General features: G+C 44.2%; 1 protein-coding gene across 6 annotated transcripts in view; it reads left to right on the top strand.

Moving 5' to 3' along the window:
* msi2b (musashi RNA-binding protein 2b) overlaps positions 1-15,925 on the top strand; it is a 483,338-nt gene extending 467,413 nt beyond the window's left edge. For all 6 annotated transcript variants that reach the window (XM_052035983.1, XM_052035982.1, XM_052035981.1 and 3 more), the window contains 2 exons: positions 4,113-4,194; positions 10,560-15,925. In XM_052035983.1, coding sequence (XP_051891943.1) covers positions 4,113-4,154 — 42 coding nt within the window. In that variant the 3' untranslated portion in view covers positions 4,155-4,194; positions 10,560-15,925. The remainder of the gene's footprint in view (positions 1-4,112; positions 4,195-10,559) is intronic.
* Positions 15,926-16,450: the final 525 nt, after the last annotated feature.

Genomic DNA, 16,450 nt, shown 5'->3' with positions numbered 1-16,450 from the left:
CTGCCTTGATTTCCCTGCTGGATTTGCCCCCTGTTCCACAGCCCACATCAGCTCCCATGGAGACGGAGGCGCTTGTTGAGTCTAGCTCCACAGGGAAGGGGGAGGGCTACAATCCACCACTTCTTACTCCCCAGTCTTGTTTGAGTGTGGACACCCTTAAACTTTACCCCTCACGACCCAGGCATTTGTCACTCCTTCCAGCTCCACAAGTTGAGACATCCAATTTCAAGCCCTGTTACCTATCACTCCCAGCTTCCCACTGAAAGTGAGATGTTTCCATCTCTTCACTAGGTCCAGAAATAACTGACCACACTCTCACCCCTAATCCCATCCTTTGTTTAAGCCCCATCTCCCAGGTAACCCAGTTGAGGCCTATCAAAACAAACTTCTTTAATGCGATTATTTGTCATGTTTTGCAGTCTGCTGCTCCAGGGAACTTTGCCCCAGTCGCTAGTATCTACTTTGAAAGTAAATGCTCCACCAGGCCTTGCCCAGTGCCACGTTCAACCTGCCATTGGCTAACCTTTTCCCCGCAAGTTCGATCTCTGCTTCCCTCTCTGACCCCACCCCTCATCAAAATTACCTTCAGGGCTTAAAGAGAACTCTCTCTGATGGGATGCTGCAAGTCTTGGGATTTACTTTACTTGGAACGGTGTCCTGTTTTTGATGCCAGTAAGGACACAAGGAACGGGAGCAGGAGAGGACTAGTGAGCCTTCTCTGCCATTCCAGTTTCTACCTCAACCCAGTTCCCTCCCATTCCCCACACCTCCTCAGTCTCTCAGCCTCCAAAAATCACGTCATCTCTGTCTTGGATACACTGAGCCTCCACAGCGCCCTGCAGGAGAGAAGTCTCAAGATTTACAACCATCTGAGTGAAGAAAATTTGCCATATCTCAGCCCTAAACAACCAATCTCTTATCCTGAGTGTGAATTCCCTCGTTCTAGACTCTCCAGCCTGACGAAGGAGCCTCTCAACCCCAAACCTGCCAAACCCCCTCAGATCGACTATGTTTTGAGATGTCCTCTTTATTTAGTTTCTTAACTCCAGAGAATATGGGCTTGTTCTACTCAATTGTAATCCAGCCAATATAGACCAATCACATGAAATGCTGTAGCTTTGGAGTTGAAACTTGCCTCTTAATTGTATGTGTTTGTGTCAAGATGCTATGCTCTGATATTAGATGTGTTGGCATGAACCAATAGTAGTCATGAGGAGAGGCTGTCAGTCCTGGTAAGGGGTTCCTTTGCAAAGGTCTAGCAAATCAGGGTGTTGTAGGGCCACAGCCCCGTGAACATTTCGTGCCATCCCTTGCAAGAGGGATTGGCACGGTTATTTGAAACGTTTCAGTAAACCTTGGCCCAGTTATTTCCCAGGTTTAATCGCCTCCCTGAGAGAAGAGGAGTGGGATGTGGTTCAGGTGTCCTGTGCTGGGACTGCACCCGGATCCAAGCTGTCCAAATGCTCAAACCTTGTACCTCCTTTCGGAGATCCAGAGGAATAGCTCCCCAATCCCTACCTTTCTCCTCACCAGCTGTCCCCAGAAATTAATTGCCAATGTGCCCTAGCAAGCCCACCCCCCTCTGTTGCTCTTCGTGAGTTAAAGTACTAGAGCATCGAACGTCTTCTGAATCTACTGGTGAACTCCACACAGGGTCAGGCAGCATCTATAGAGGGAAGTGGATAGTTGATGTTTCAGGTCAAGACTCTTCATCTGGATCCTTTATCTGCACTTACTTCCTATTTTTGTTGTGGAGGCCTTTCCTCATTTCATGTGAGCTGGTCTCAGCCACTGGAAGAGTGACGGTGCCGTGATATACTGATGATTGGTTTGGGGGATCCAGCCCATTGATGCCCAGCCTCCTTTCTATCTTGTTGTGTCCATGGTCAGGTTAGACACTGGGCACAATTGAGACGGCTAGTGCCGCAGTCTTTGGATCCCAGACACTGGCACACCCTGAGCCCCCAACGTTGGGTGGGGAGTGGGAATTGGAACGGGAAGAGAGGTAGAATAAGAGCGTGCCTTCTCCATCGTTGACAGCCGATGGTGGAAAGCCCATGGTCCATCAGTCAACCCCACCAAGCAAGCTGGACGGTGAAGGCTGATGGAGCCCAGGTCGAAACCAAGAGGGCTTCAGGGGGAGAGAGGGGGTAATGTAAACTAGGAGAAATGATCGGGCTAGACGGGATTGACAGCCTCTCCAAAGTGTAATGCACTGAAGAAACAGTTGATTCAAAGTGCAGAATGTTCGGAGACCGGAGCTCCAGTGCCATGTCTCCAGGCTAACTGTCAGCTTCATTTCAGTATTGTGTGTTAATTGTTGCGATGATTAATCCTTAACCATAGACACACAGTCCCTAACATACAGGAGTTCAGCCCCAACATACAGGGTCCCTAATATACAGGGGTTCAGGTCCCTAATATGCAAGGGTCCAGGTCCCTAATATACAGGGGTTCAGGTCCCTAATATACAGGGGTTCAGGTCCATAATATACAAGAGTTCAGGTCCCTAATATACAAGGGTCCAGGTCCCTAACATACAAGAGTTCAGCCCCAACATACAGGGGTTCAGGTCCCTAATATACAGGGATTCAGGTTCATAAAACATAGGGGTTTAGGTCCCTAATATACAGGGATTCAGGTCCCTAATATACAGGGGTTCAGGTCCCTAATATACAAGGGTTCAGGTCCCTAATATACAGGGGTTCAGGTCCCTAATATACAACAGTTCAGGTCCCTAATCTACAGGAGTTCAGGTCCCTAATATACAGGGGGTTCAGGTCCTTAATATACAAGGGTTCAGGTCCATAAAACACAGGGGTTTAGGTCCATACTATACAGGGGTTCAGGTCCCTGATATACAAGGGTTCAGGTCCCTAATATACAGGGGTTCAGGTCCCTAATATACAAGGGTTCAGGTCCATAAAACACAGGGGTTTAGGTCCATAAAACACAGGGGTTCAGTCCCCAATGTACAGAGATTTAAGTCCCTAGATACAACTCAGTTCCCCCAAATACAGGGGTAAGAGTCCCTAATATTGTTGAGGTTCAGGGCCTTGAGATACGGAGTACAGATCCCTAATGTACAGGGTTCTAACCCATAATACTACAGGGGATCAGGTCTTTAAAATACAAAGGTTCAGTACCCTAATTCATAGGGATTGAGGTGTGTAACATAAAGGGGTTCTGGCCTAATGTACAGGGGTTATGTTCATAATAGGGGTTCAGGTCCCCAATATACAGGGGTTCTATATACAGGGGTTCCAGTCTTAAATATACAGTGGTTCAACTTCTCATATGTAAGAGTTCCAGTCCCTAATATGCTGGGGTTCATGTTTCTATTATACAGGGGTTCAACTCACTAAAATACATGGGTCCAAGCTCCAGTATATAGAGAATCAGGTTCCCGGTATCCTGTTGTTCTTGTTGCTAAAAACTAAGGTTCAGGTCCCCAATATACAGGGGTTCAGGTGTCTAACATATAGAAGTGCAGCTCCCTAATATAAAGAAGTACCTGATGTTTTTTTCCAGAGGTGCTAATGCTCATCTCAATGTACAAATCACATCTGTAAAGATAGAACTCTTAAATATACATTTAGTTCTTTAAAATAAGTATCTGCTGGAATTAATAATCACCTCGATTATTGTGAGAAATTGTAGAAAATGCATCTCCCTTTTTGTAGAATACAGACTAATGGTGAATATAGTGGGCTAAAGGTACTATTTGCCTGTTATTGAGGTAATAAACTGGTTTAGGGTACAATTTAAACTTACATTCCTTCTCCTATCTTAGTCAAAGGGTGGATGTATTGGAGGAAGATGATTTAAAATGAAGGGGTATGTGATAACATTGTTATTAATATGCCATGATTGGATCTTTGATGTCGACCAAGGTTTTCCCATTCTTCAGAAACGTTGTTATTTTCAGGGTGATAAGTTAGTGGGATTTGATAAATCACTTGATACTTGATACAACACCCGGTCATGTCCTGTAGCTTAAGTCTTCTTTTTTTTGGTATTTTTTGCAAGTTTTTTTTTGAGAAGAGAGAGAAATGTCTCCTTGTTTGAATATTTATTGAGCACTGACAGACTTAATAACTGTACAATTTTAGGGGCCATTGATTGCGACTGCATTTACAAACGGATACCATTGAAAGCAAACAGGTGTTGGTTGGTTGCCATCTCAGGTTTGAGGTATTACATATTATATATTCCATCCCATTCCCTTCCCTTGCTTTTCCTAAGAGAGCTAATCACTGTCAATGCACACACTTCCATTCTTTCCTCCTTATTTTCCTATTTATTCCCTTTTCCGCTGCTTCAGCTTTTCCGTGTTAATCAGATCAAGGAAGAGGGTCCCCAAAGGCATCAGTAGCCTGTGGACCCTGGATCTGGTGGTTGAATTGTGTTTGGGCAGGTGAGGGCTTTGTTCCCCACCTTGAGTGGGTCTTTAAGCGTGATAAGCGTGAGGCACGTCCAATTCCGCAGGGAAATGGAAAGCATGGCACTTGGCACAAGGTATCTCAGTTAGAAAGACAGTGTAGATGGTGTGTGAGTGAAGGAACTCATCGCAACAGAGAAGCTGAGAAGGCCTGCACTCATGCTAGTATTTGGAAGAAGACCAGGTGAGTTCTTCCTGGCCAATATTTATCCCTTAATCCATGCAGAAAAACAGGTTGTTGTGTCATTCCTGAGTATGGGAGATAACCGTGTGCGCAGTCTTTTATTTCTCTTAATTTTGAATTCCTTTTTCCTAGTTGATGTAACGTCAGTCTGTGACACTCCCTGTCACGACAATCCCACAAATGAACAGATGCTTGCACATGACAAAACTGTGCTGAATCGCACTGTTCAGGGAGGTCTAGGTTCTAGCCTGGGCCATACTTGTAATGGGGAGACACTGCCAAGGTGAAAGGTCATTGCCACAGCGACAGGAGGAAAGAGGATAAGGATAAAGTGACTGTAAAGATTCGGCTGGTGAAGAACGGAGAGGGTGGAGGGAGGCAGGAATTCCATAGATCTGAAGGAGTAGTGTATTCAGAGCTTGGGAGAAGGAAGGGATCAGTGTATTGGGCTCAAGGGAGGATGTGTCAGAACAGTGCCATATGTAGGTTTGAAATTTTCAGTTTTAACCAATAAAAATTAACAAATCACCCCCCCAAAGGCCTCCTTGGAAAATTTTGGGGTCTTATCACCAATAAAACTCCACGCCAGTCAGACAGAACCCACACTTTCATCCCATTCATCCAGAGCACAGCTTTCAGAATGTGTGTCCTCACCGCAGAGTGATCCGTCTTGTTTGTGCAGTGCTCAGGTCAGTGGCATGACGGAGATGACCTGGTAGTCAGCTGCAACTATTAATAAGTTAACATGACTTGCATGTGTTGTTACTATTACTGACTTCAGTTTATCGAGGCATCAGTGGCACAGCTGCTGCCTTACAGCACCTGCCACCCAGGTTCAATCCCGACCTCTGGCGCTGTGACTTGGAAATACCAGAGAGCTGGCTAAGAAAAGGGCAGGAGTATATTCTAAGTATTCCTGGATACAGGGTGTTGAGGAAAGAAAGGAGGGGTGTGGCAGTGTTGGCTGAGAAGAGTATTGCCGTGCTGGAGAGAGGGGATGTCCTGGAACAAGCAGAATCTATCTGAGATTAAGAAACAAGAGATTCTATAGGCCAATTAGTGGGAATGGTAGCGAGGAGCAAACTTGTGGGAAAATCGCAGAGATGTGCTAAAGCCATAGAGTCATGATAATGGGAGGAGTTTCTGAAGTGTGTTCAGGAGAATACGATGTGTGCGGAGTTTGCACGTTCTCCCTGTGTCCGCGTGCGTTTCCTCACACTTCCCAAAGGCGTGGGTTGGTGGGTTAAATGGCCACTGTAAATTGCCCCTAGTGTGCTGGGGAGTGGTAGAATCTGGGGGGAGGTGATGGGTATGTGATGGGTATGTGGAAAGAGTTAAAAAAATGGGATCACTGTAAATGGCTGGTTGATGGTTGGTGTGGACTTGGTGAAGAAAGGGCCTGTTTCTGTGCTGTATCTCTCTCTCTCTCTATGACTGTGAACAATGCAGCCCTTGACTGAATTTTTTTAATAACTTAAAGCACCTGATATTGCTGAACATTAAAAAAAGCATGAAAAACACAAACACTGCAGAATTTGAGCCCAATATGGAGGTAAAGCAGCAATAACATTTAAACAGGTTGTATGGAGGGAAACAGTAGGATCTCTGACTAGCTGATGGATGGCTGTAGCATGACTCAACTTCCCAGAACAAAACAACAGAAAATTATCCAGAGCTACTGGCACATTCCTGCCCACAAGTACTGGAAATTCCATGCTTCTGTCAGTAACAACAGCCTGCATCAATAGAGGATCTTTAACGTGGCAACCACCCTGCATTTGTTGTGTTGGTGGGAGATGCGTAAAAGCAGAGTGTCAAAACACTGGGCAAAAGTTCATGAGGAAGAGCAGGAGTGTTTTCCATACCAAAAGTCTAGAATTGGAGCAGATCTAATATAAGTTCCCAGCAGCAAATGGTTGGGAATTAATCAATAAGCAGTCTTCCATCCAGCTGTGCTGTGCATTCCTTAATCCCGTTCTCTAACAAACATCTATCACTAAAAGATTTGAAATTGACATTTCAAATGCTCAGCATCGAATGCTATTAGCAGCAGGGAATTCTAGCACCTTCTGGGTGCAGAAGTGCTTCCCAACCCCTTCCTACAAGACCTGAGCTCTAGCCTGTAGACTCTGATCCCCATTGTGGACTCCCCCAACACCCGCAGAAATCGTTTCCTTCTGTCTCTCCCATTGAGTTTTCTTAGTATCTCTGAGCACCAATGCCATTTTGGGATTTTTTTTGGAATTGTTGTTTCTAGAACTTTCCCTGCCAATTAGGTCAAACTGACAAGTTTGAAGTCACATCCTTTGTTGAACAATTTTCTTGAGAAGATGGCGAGACCACCTTACAGTTTTTCGTGACACCTTTGGTTCCTATTTATTCATTTTCCCCTTCCATAATTGCCTATTTTTTATCTTGGAATGATCTACATCCTCATCCACTGCTATTTCTTAACCATACAATATTATGATCACTGTTCCCTAGATGTTACCCCACTGATACTTGGCCATTTCCCAGAATCAAGTCCAGCAATGCCACTTTCTCTGCTGGGCCAGAAACATAATAAGGAAGTTCTCCTGAATACGCTTCAGAAACTCCTCCCCCCACTTTGACCCTTAAGTCAATGGTGTGCCAATTCTCTTCTTCAATAGATGAGGTCCCCCATTATCATGACTCTATGGCTTTAGCACATCTCTGTGCTTTTCGCACAAGTTTGCTCCTCGCTACCATTCCCACTAGTTGGCCTATAGAATCTCTTGTTTCTTAACCTCAGATAGATTCTGCTTGTTCCAGGACATCCCCTCTCTCCAGCACAGCAATACTCTTCTCAGTCAACACTGCCACACCCCTCCTTTCTTTCCTCAGCACCCTGTATCCAAGAATACTTAGAACCCATTCCTGCTCTTAGCCAGCTCTCTGGTATTTCCAAGTCACAGTAATCCCACGTGGTCAGTTGTACCTATAACTCACTCAGCTTGTCTAATACTCTATTTACATTTACATGCTGTATATGTACCATGAACCTATTTTAGAACTCTTTGACCATCAAGCACCCATTTACATAGGAATTGTACCATTTTACTTCCCAACATTCCCATCAGCTTCTCCTGGGTTCAATGACTTATTTACATAGAACATAGAGCACTACAGCATAGTACAGGCCCTTCAGCCCACAATATTGTGCTGACATTTTATCCTGCTCTAAGAACTATCTAACCCTTCCCTCCCACATAGCCCCCTATTTCTCTATCATTCATGTGTCTATCTAAAGAGTCTCTTAAGTGTCATGGGAGCAATGGGAGCAATACACTGCAAGCAATTTACAGTGGTTGATTAATCTACTGACCTGCAAGTCTTCAGGCTGTGGGAGGAAACCGGAGCTGCTGGGTTAAGCCCACATGGGCACCGGGAGAACACGCAAACTCCACACAGACAGCACCAGAGGTCAGGATCGAACCCAGGTCACGGGTGCTGTGAGGCAGCAGCTCTCCTAACTGTGCCACTGTGCTGGCTGGGTCTGAAGTCTGGAATTCCTTTCCCTGGCATACCTCCACCAGCAGTTAAAGAGGCAGCTCACCACCACCTTCTCAAGGGCAATAAGCAAAGGGCACGTCCCTGCAAGTCACCACCCACTTCCCATCAATGTGCTTAAAAATATCGAACATAACAGCAGAGTACAGGTCCTTCGGCCCACACTTTGTGCTGACATTTTAAAGGTTGCTCAATTATTCAAGGTGACTGTCTGAAGCCAGGCACAGAAGTTTCAAGCCATTGCAGTGTGTGTTCGTACACTGAGGTCCTGTGTTGGGATCACAGGGACAAAATATTAACCCTTCGATTAAAATGTTTGTGCATTTTAGAGAAAGAGAGGGTGGAAAGCAATAAAGCACAGATCAAACCGAGAGCCCCTTGAACTGGAGTTTTGTAAACAGTACCGTATTAAAATTATTAAATACAAAAATGAAAACGTGCATACCTTTGAAATAATAAGACCACTCTGCAGAGTAAATGAGGGTGTTCCCAAACATACCACTTGTTTTTAAGGTGTACGTCTACTTCGGCTTATGTTGGAGGTAGGAGATTGTGGAGATCCCAGGGTGTGGGGAGCATTAGGTTGGAGAGCAGATTTAAAGGGGAGGGAAGCCAGAGACACAAGCGAGACTGCAGATGCTGGAAATCTGGAGCAACATGCACAAAATCCTGAAGGAACTCAGCAGGTCAGGCAGTGTCTATTGGAGGGAAATGAACAGTTGACGTTTCGGGCTGAGACCCTTCATCAGAATTGGACTCAAAGGCAGGACAGGACTGGAAGCCAGAGTGAGGTGGCTTGCTGTGGTTGTCCACATGATGGTTTCAGCTGCACCACCAGTGGGAGACGTTGAGCTGATGTGATCAGGTGCTCTTCCCACTCAGCCCCACCGTCCTCCCAATTCTCCAAATGGACTGAGGAAGACCAGATGATACCAGTCAATCCCATCGAAGACTGCACAATGTTTGTTGAGGTTGAGCACATCAGAAGGTGAGGGTTCAGAGGAAACAGAAAGGAGACTTGGTCCCAAGTTACCTGGGGACTAAGAAAGGTTTGAGGTGAAACAAGTGCAGAGACAAAGGAGGAAAATGATGGGGGAAAAAATTGAGGGGTGGGGAGATGGACATAAAGGGATGGCAGAGTCAGTGAAAGAGGGTTTTGGTAAATTGCAGAACGTAGGTCAAGGGAATGTGTCGACCAGAGAAGGCAAGTAAATGTAAAATCGTCAACGGAAAAGGAGAAAACGGTGAGGCAGTGCTGGAATGTGAGATAAAAAGCTAAAATAGCTTATTATTTAATTGTTAAACCCGGAGTTGAGCGTAGAAGGCTGTAATGTGCTCAGTCAGAAGGTGAAGGGCTTTGTTGGAACAGTACAGGTATCAAAGAAGGAGAGACCAGGAGTAGGATGGAGAAATTAAAATGGTTGGTGAATGGAAGGTCAGTGACAAAGCTTGCAAAATGAATGTTTAGGTAACACCGTTACCTCAGGATCAGGAGTTCCTCAGTAGCTCCCAATGGAAATGTGAATTGGAGCACCTCAACCCGTGGTCTTCCTAACTGAGTGAGCAAACAGCAGTCCCGCCAGTTGGTAATTGGTTTATTATTGTCACACATACCGAGATACAGTGAAAAGCTTTGTTTGCATGCCGTCCAGACGGATCATTCCACACATCGAGCTTGTACAAAAGGAAAACAATAACAGAATGCAGAATATAGTGTTACAGTTACAGAGAAAGTGCAGCGCAGGTAGACAATAAGGTGCAGGGGCCACGACGAGGTAGATTGAGAGATCGTATGAGAGGTCTGTTCAAGAGTCTTTTAGCAGCAGGAGAGAAACTGTCCTTGAGCCTAGTGGTTCGTGTTCTCAAGCTTTTGTATCTTCTGCCCAATGGAGGGGGGGAGGGGGAGAAGAGAGAATGTGCGGGTTGGGAGGGGTCTTTGATTATGTTGGCTGCTCTCCCGAGGCAGCGGGAAGTGTAGACAGAATCCAATAGGATTTGCACAAGGGAGACACTAGAGACCGCAGATGCCGGAATCTAGAGCAACACACAAAGCGCTGGAGAGTCTCAGCAGGTCAGGCAGCAGGTTGACCTGCTGAGTTCCTCCAGCACTTTGAGGGTCTGCACGAAGATCATTCTACCTCTGTCTTTCTCTGCCATTCATGGAACGTGTTCTTGTGTATCCTTCCTACCTCAACACTTCTGCATCCTAAATTCTTTTCGTCTCTTTTCCACCGTAGATGACGTACCCTACATTGTTTTCCTTTATTGTGATTATTTAATTGGTGGCTCAGAATGTTCTTGGGTGCTCAGCAAAGTGACGTGATCTTATTCTGCTCCTCCGCCCCCCTTTTATCTCCACCCCCTGCCTCCACCTCCCCTACCCCCCTCCTCCCCCCCCACCAGAGTTTATCTCTAGGAGCTCAAGGCAAGCCCGGGCGACCTTTCTGACTGGTCCCAGATTCAGGTGATGTCATCAAAGCGACGCAGAAGACTAAAAATAACGAGCACTACATCTTCACTGAGCGACAAAACTGGAGGTGGCTTTCAGTGGACATAATGTTTTAGAAATTGCATCATCTCAGTGGTCTACTGTATTATAATAATCTTAGGATTAAAAAAAAGAGAAAATGGCATTTTAATTGATTAATAATAATAGTCTTTTTAGTGTTTCTTGATTTATTTTGAAATTTATTTTGAATCACAGATTTTTTTTCTTCCTATTTGTGTTATGGGTAGTGATGTAGTTCTTAGTCTGTATATTATAGTTCTGACACCATTAATCCTGCACTGTACTCTCTTCAGACTTTGTGTGTGTGCGTGCACGTACATTTAACTGGCTGGAAAAGCGCCCTGTTCCTGTTAGTAACAGCCCCTCCACCACCCGCTCACCCCCCTCCCACCTGCCCTGCTTCTACTCACCCACCCAGGGTTGTACTAATTCACTGGAATGGTAAATGAGGGAGAGAGCAGGGGAGGTCAGGGACACTGGCAGAGGTGAAGTTAACACTGATGAAGGAGGCAGTAGAGTTTGTCTCCTTGTTGGAGGGAGGGTGAGGGGTGGGGAGAGTGAGTGAGTTACTGTCTAGAGCCACTGAGATAGGGCAGTGGAAAATCTGTCCTACTTTTTGATGTTATTGTCAACAAGGAGCAGAAAAATAGGCTGACTAACAATCAGAAATAAATCTATTTTTTTTGTTCTGTGACAGTATCTTAATCAGCTCTACTTTTGGCAATAAGGTCGGGACTGTGAAAATTCTTTTCCTGATCGTTTTTCTATAAGTGCTGTTTTCTCACATTTTTTGAGGCTTTTATTGGGTCGCTGTTTAAAAAAGAGGTGTTTGGAGTTTAAGGTGTTTTATTTTACTGTTGTTGTGAATTCTCAAATACTGTAAATAACAATTCCAAGTAGCTGGATTTATTCTATTCAAAGAGAGAGATTGAGCGAGCGAGAGAGAGAGCGCGCGCGCGAGAGTGGGGGGTGGGTACAGATATTTGGGGTTTGTTTTTTGAAATTGGTGCTGCTCCAGGGTAGTGATGCACTTGACGATATAAGGGTTCTCGAACTAGGAGTGAGTTGGGAATCCCTCCAAGTCTGATCACCCCAGCTGCCCTTCGATGATACCTAGTTTAACACTGTACAGCTTGCTCTGTAGTTAGCTCCGATAGAACTGTTGACTGTCCTCACATCATTACATTAATTTCTAGTCGATTTCAGACCCACACCAACACAAGAGAGAGATCCTTGCAGCCGTCAGACTGACGTTGCCTCAATTGTGTATCTTTTTTAAAAAGAAGCCAATTGAATATTTCACATCAGAAATGAGAAAAAATATATTTTTCACTTCATTGACTGAAATAGATGAAATTAAATGATAATTCAGACAAGATTTAATTAATTAAATCATTGATTTTTTTAAAGAAAAGGGGAAAGCTTGGAATTTCCCTTTTAGCCTTGGAATTAACAGTAGCTTTTTAATTCTTGTCACATTTCGGGCATTCTATTTTCTCTCCTTAATCTAATTGTTAGGCAAGAGCCCTGCCATTAAACGTGTTGCCTGTTTAACCACACTGATTGGCAGCACAACTCACATACACCTTTTATCCACATAACTCTGTATTACTGAAATAGTGCAAAAACATGAGTTATTTTACGAATACCTCAGTGCTGTATTGGTTTCAGCATAGAAGCATTCTAAAGATTAATTTATTATAGACGTAAAGATAATTAAAATAAAATTTAAAAAAACATTGTTGCACTGTGATTGGTAGGAAGCAACTGACAATTCCTATTTGCACATGTTAATTACTTGGCATTTTTTATAGCCCTCACTCCCCTTCGACAGGGAGCAGGGTATGAAGGATATTCTAATTTCTTTTTTTGTAACATTTGTCTTTTTTTAAAATTAAATTGGGACAAGTAAGGCTCCAACAGCCAGTGAGGTGGCATCTTGTTCAGTGGAGTGATGAATTGGGATTGGTAAGGGTTAAGTCAAAGAGTCTTACTACCTTCATGAACCAATGCCACGTCCTTAGTTTTAAAGAGAAATATCAGTAACTCCTTAACACACAGAAACTGGTACTAAAGACCCTTTGTTAACACACTTAAATAGTTGAGAAAACTATTATAAAACATAGCTGCTGCACTCCTGGATGACTTTGGATTTCATACTGATACAGACCTGACTAGGGATTGAAGCCGGTGTCTATGGTAGCAGTCAAATAATTAAACCTTAAATTTTGGTGGATCCTGACAGGGTTATTTTTGTTTCTTTTTTTTTAAAAAAAGAAATCCCTGTTTTATTATTTTGCCTTCAGAACAACTAGTTTGTAAAATGTTGAAAATGCTTGAGACTTTTATAAATGAGAAAAGACTTGATCGAGGAGTGGAAACAAAGAACTAATAATAAACATTTTAAAAGAAAAAGGTTGTTCTTGGAATTAAAGTGGTTCCCTAAAATCAGATTACAGTTGGGGAACATTTGTATTGATATACATACAATAATATAAATATATATATATTTTTGGGGGGTTGTTGATAATTCTGTACTGTATTTCCTAGATTATTTCATTAACCCTTCCTACCCTTTCGCATCATGGAGATACATTTCCCCTCCTACCGACACCAACCCCTCCTCCTCTTCCCCATTCCCCCTCCCCCAGTTCATTAGTAGACATTGATGTATTTTTTGCTAGTGTGTACAATTGCTATTGTCCTGGAGTGCTGTCTTTGATGCTTAGCCTAGTGATTTTTAAGACAAAATTAATTCTCTCTCCAATAATAAATCTTGTATTAGTAGTAGGTGTATTGTAACTTTGAAAAAAAAATTTAAAAAAAGCTTTTTTAAAAAAATGAAATAAAAGGTAAATACAAACTATTAGATGTAGTTAAGTGAGATCTAGGACCGGTAAGGATAGGATTTCCTGTACTTAATAATTAATAATTAAAAGATAAAGGCAATTACTAACCATTCTAATGTTGGGGCAATTCTGCTGATCTGACGTGGTTTCAATGAACCAAAGCTTTCATAACATTTTAATGCTGGCAATTGGAAGGCATTAAGTGGATTCCCCACCCTTGTCTCTTAAAAGGGGTTGCCATACTACCTTAAATGCTAATGCTAGATATGCAAGACTGGGTTTTTATTATTTTTAAGAGGGACGCAAGCTATAATTATGAAAATGATTTTATTAAGAAAAGAATCCATATTTTTTTAAAAGCTCAGATGAAATTGATAAAAAAAGTGACTGTGTGATAAGTTTTAATGTTTATATACACATAAACCACTGTCCCAGTGACCCACAGCACAAATATTTTTCAAGAAATAAAATATGTTTTGACGTGTCTGCCTATATAGTAAGGTTTCCTTTAGTTCTCACTCGTCTAAAGCATTGGGTTTGTTAAGGTTTTTTGTGACTGAATTCTGTCACTTTAAGAGGAGTCCATATGGTTTTTTTCATTTTATAATTTGATCTGTAGCTTGGACTTTAAGGTAGCATGGCTCTGTTTTTTGCTCAAGTTTTATTTTTCATTGTACAGCAATTTACAGCTGATGAATGTCATACATCTTGCTTAGGCTAGTTTCAATTCATTGGGTAAGTGTTGGTGATTTTGTTCCTTTGACCTGAAAGGTGTTTGACTAAACTCGCTGATCGGACTCGAACATGAGGTGATGGGCTGGATGTGGCAGGGAACCCAGGGTGGGTCACCGTGATGGTTCAATCTGGACACACCCAGAGTTCGGAGCCCGCCCCCCCCCCCCCCTCATTCCATGTGGCAAACTCAAGTGATGATTTTCCCCACCTTAAAATGGCTGCCTTGTGTTTAAAATGGCGGACAGCAGGGGGACAGCGTGACCAAAGTCACGCGATGCTATAGGAATCAGTTCTGAGTTGAGAGGCTGGACGTGTCACCCCACTCCCATTCCCCAACACCCCCATCAACACCCCTCCCAACTGGTCTCAGTAGCTTTGCTATTATGGCAACAGAAAAAGGATTCTTCGAACCATTGTGGCCAACTTTCCCTGGAATTGACAGTAAGGCTCTTAGGGACTTTCTGAGATGGTGCAGAGGTACGGTAAAGATCTAAACTCTTCCTTTAATTTCTGCATTGCAAATTGACTGTCTCTTTCAATTGGATATTCCAGAGTTCGGAACCGGAATAGAAAGGGTGGATTTGTGGGAAGGTGAAAGTGGCCTGGTACTGTGTACTGGTGAGGAGGTGGTTGACGTGAGCAGTGCAAAATTGACAGTGTTAGGGACATTACTGGTACGGAATTTAAGTTGCTTTGGACCCTGAAGACAACTCTCCGCTTGAACGCAGAAGATCTGAGAGTGGCACTTGTGCATAACATCCTCTCTTGTGCAGATGGCGCAGTGGGGAACTCTGCCTCGAGTCCAGCTCAGCCTTTGATTGACATGGAAGACTTGAGCGGAGGCCACAGAAGATGCAGCGGCTGCCTTTCCTCATCGTGTTCCAAGCCTCCCTCCCTGAGTCCAGAGGTCACCGTCACCATCTCTTGCCCTGGTGTGGTTTGGTTCTCTTGCTATCCGTCAATCCCCCTTCACAGTTGCCCTCCCTCACCTCCACACTTCTGGTTCCGGGCAGAAACGATAGAGCAGGATGGTCTTCCCTGAAATGTGTGACGCTTTGGAACAAGATACTGGCTTTTGATTTGAGCAGAAGACTTCAGTTTGAGCAGAAGGCTAATTGATGGCCTTCGTACTCAGGAAGATCTTTGATGTCCACCAGGCCTGTGCGGTGGTGACGGGTGAGCTGGTGGAAAGGCTTCCTGCACAGAGGACTCTGTGATCATCAGGACTGATGCCCTCTATTTGTTCTCAGGCTCCTTCCTCCATCTTTGGATAATCCACTAGCAAATTGTGTTCCATCCACAGAATTTTTTAACAGATGCTCAAACATTGAACTGAAATGGACAAATCCAAATTGTTTGCAGAGGGATGATTGGATGTTGGTGTCTTGACGGCAGTCCTGTTAATTTAGCTTGCCACAATTTGATGTTTCTGTTAAACACAGCTCACAATTTCTTTGTTTGCTCTGTAGATTGGGTTGCAGATTACAAGGAGAAATACTGAATGTTTGTTAATTGCTTCTGACTTGTGGTGTGCTTTTGTGGTAGAGACTAAAACTGGTAATGTGGAAGGAAAGAGGGGCAAATAGGTAGATTATTGGAGACACAAGAGACTGCAGATGCTGCAATCTGGAGCGACACACAATCTGCTGGAGGAACTCAGCGGGTCGAGCAGCATCCGTGAGGGGAAAGGAATTGTCGACGTTTCAGGTCGAAACCCTGCATCAGGTCCTGATGTGAGGTCTCGACCCGAAACATCAACAGTTCCTTCCCCACCACCCCCACAGATGCTGCTCGACCCGCTGAGTTCCTCCGGCAGATTGTTTGTTGCTCCGGGTGGATTCTTCTTGCTTCTCCCCCATTTCCAAACCCCATTCTGAAAATTTCCCTCTTCCCCAACACGGACTCAGCATCAGGTTGCCCTGGGCAACCCACAGACGGGAGACACTCCCCAAAAGTCCCTGCAGGGCGCAAACCGCCTCCGTCTGCAGAGCTTCCCTGGAGCCAGCAGTCGAGGGTTCAAGTCCCAGTCCGGGGACCTCAAGCACAGAAATCTGGGCTGGCTCCCCACCACACCACCCCACACCCCCACAACCCATGCAGGACCAAGGTGCCGTCCTTTGGATGAGAGATTAAAAACCGGCCGTCTCAGCTTGTCCAAGCGGAGGCGAAAGATCCCCTGGAACTATCGCTCAGTAGAGATG

The sequence above is a fragment of the Pristis pectinata genome, chromosome 21, assembly GCF_009764475.1.
Source record: "Pristis pectinata isolate sPriPec2 chromosome 21, sPriPec2.1.pri, whole genome shotgun sequence".
Classification (NCBI taxonomy): domain Eukaryota; kingdom Metazoa; phylum Chordata; class Chondrichthyes; order Rhinopristiformes; family Pristidae; genus Pristis; species Pristis pectinata.
The sequence above is the reverse complement of the archived record's forward strand: the minus strand, read 5'-3'. Positions and strand labels throughout refer to the sequence as shown.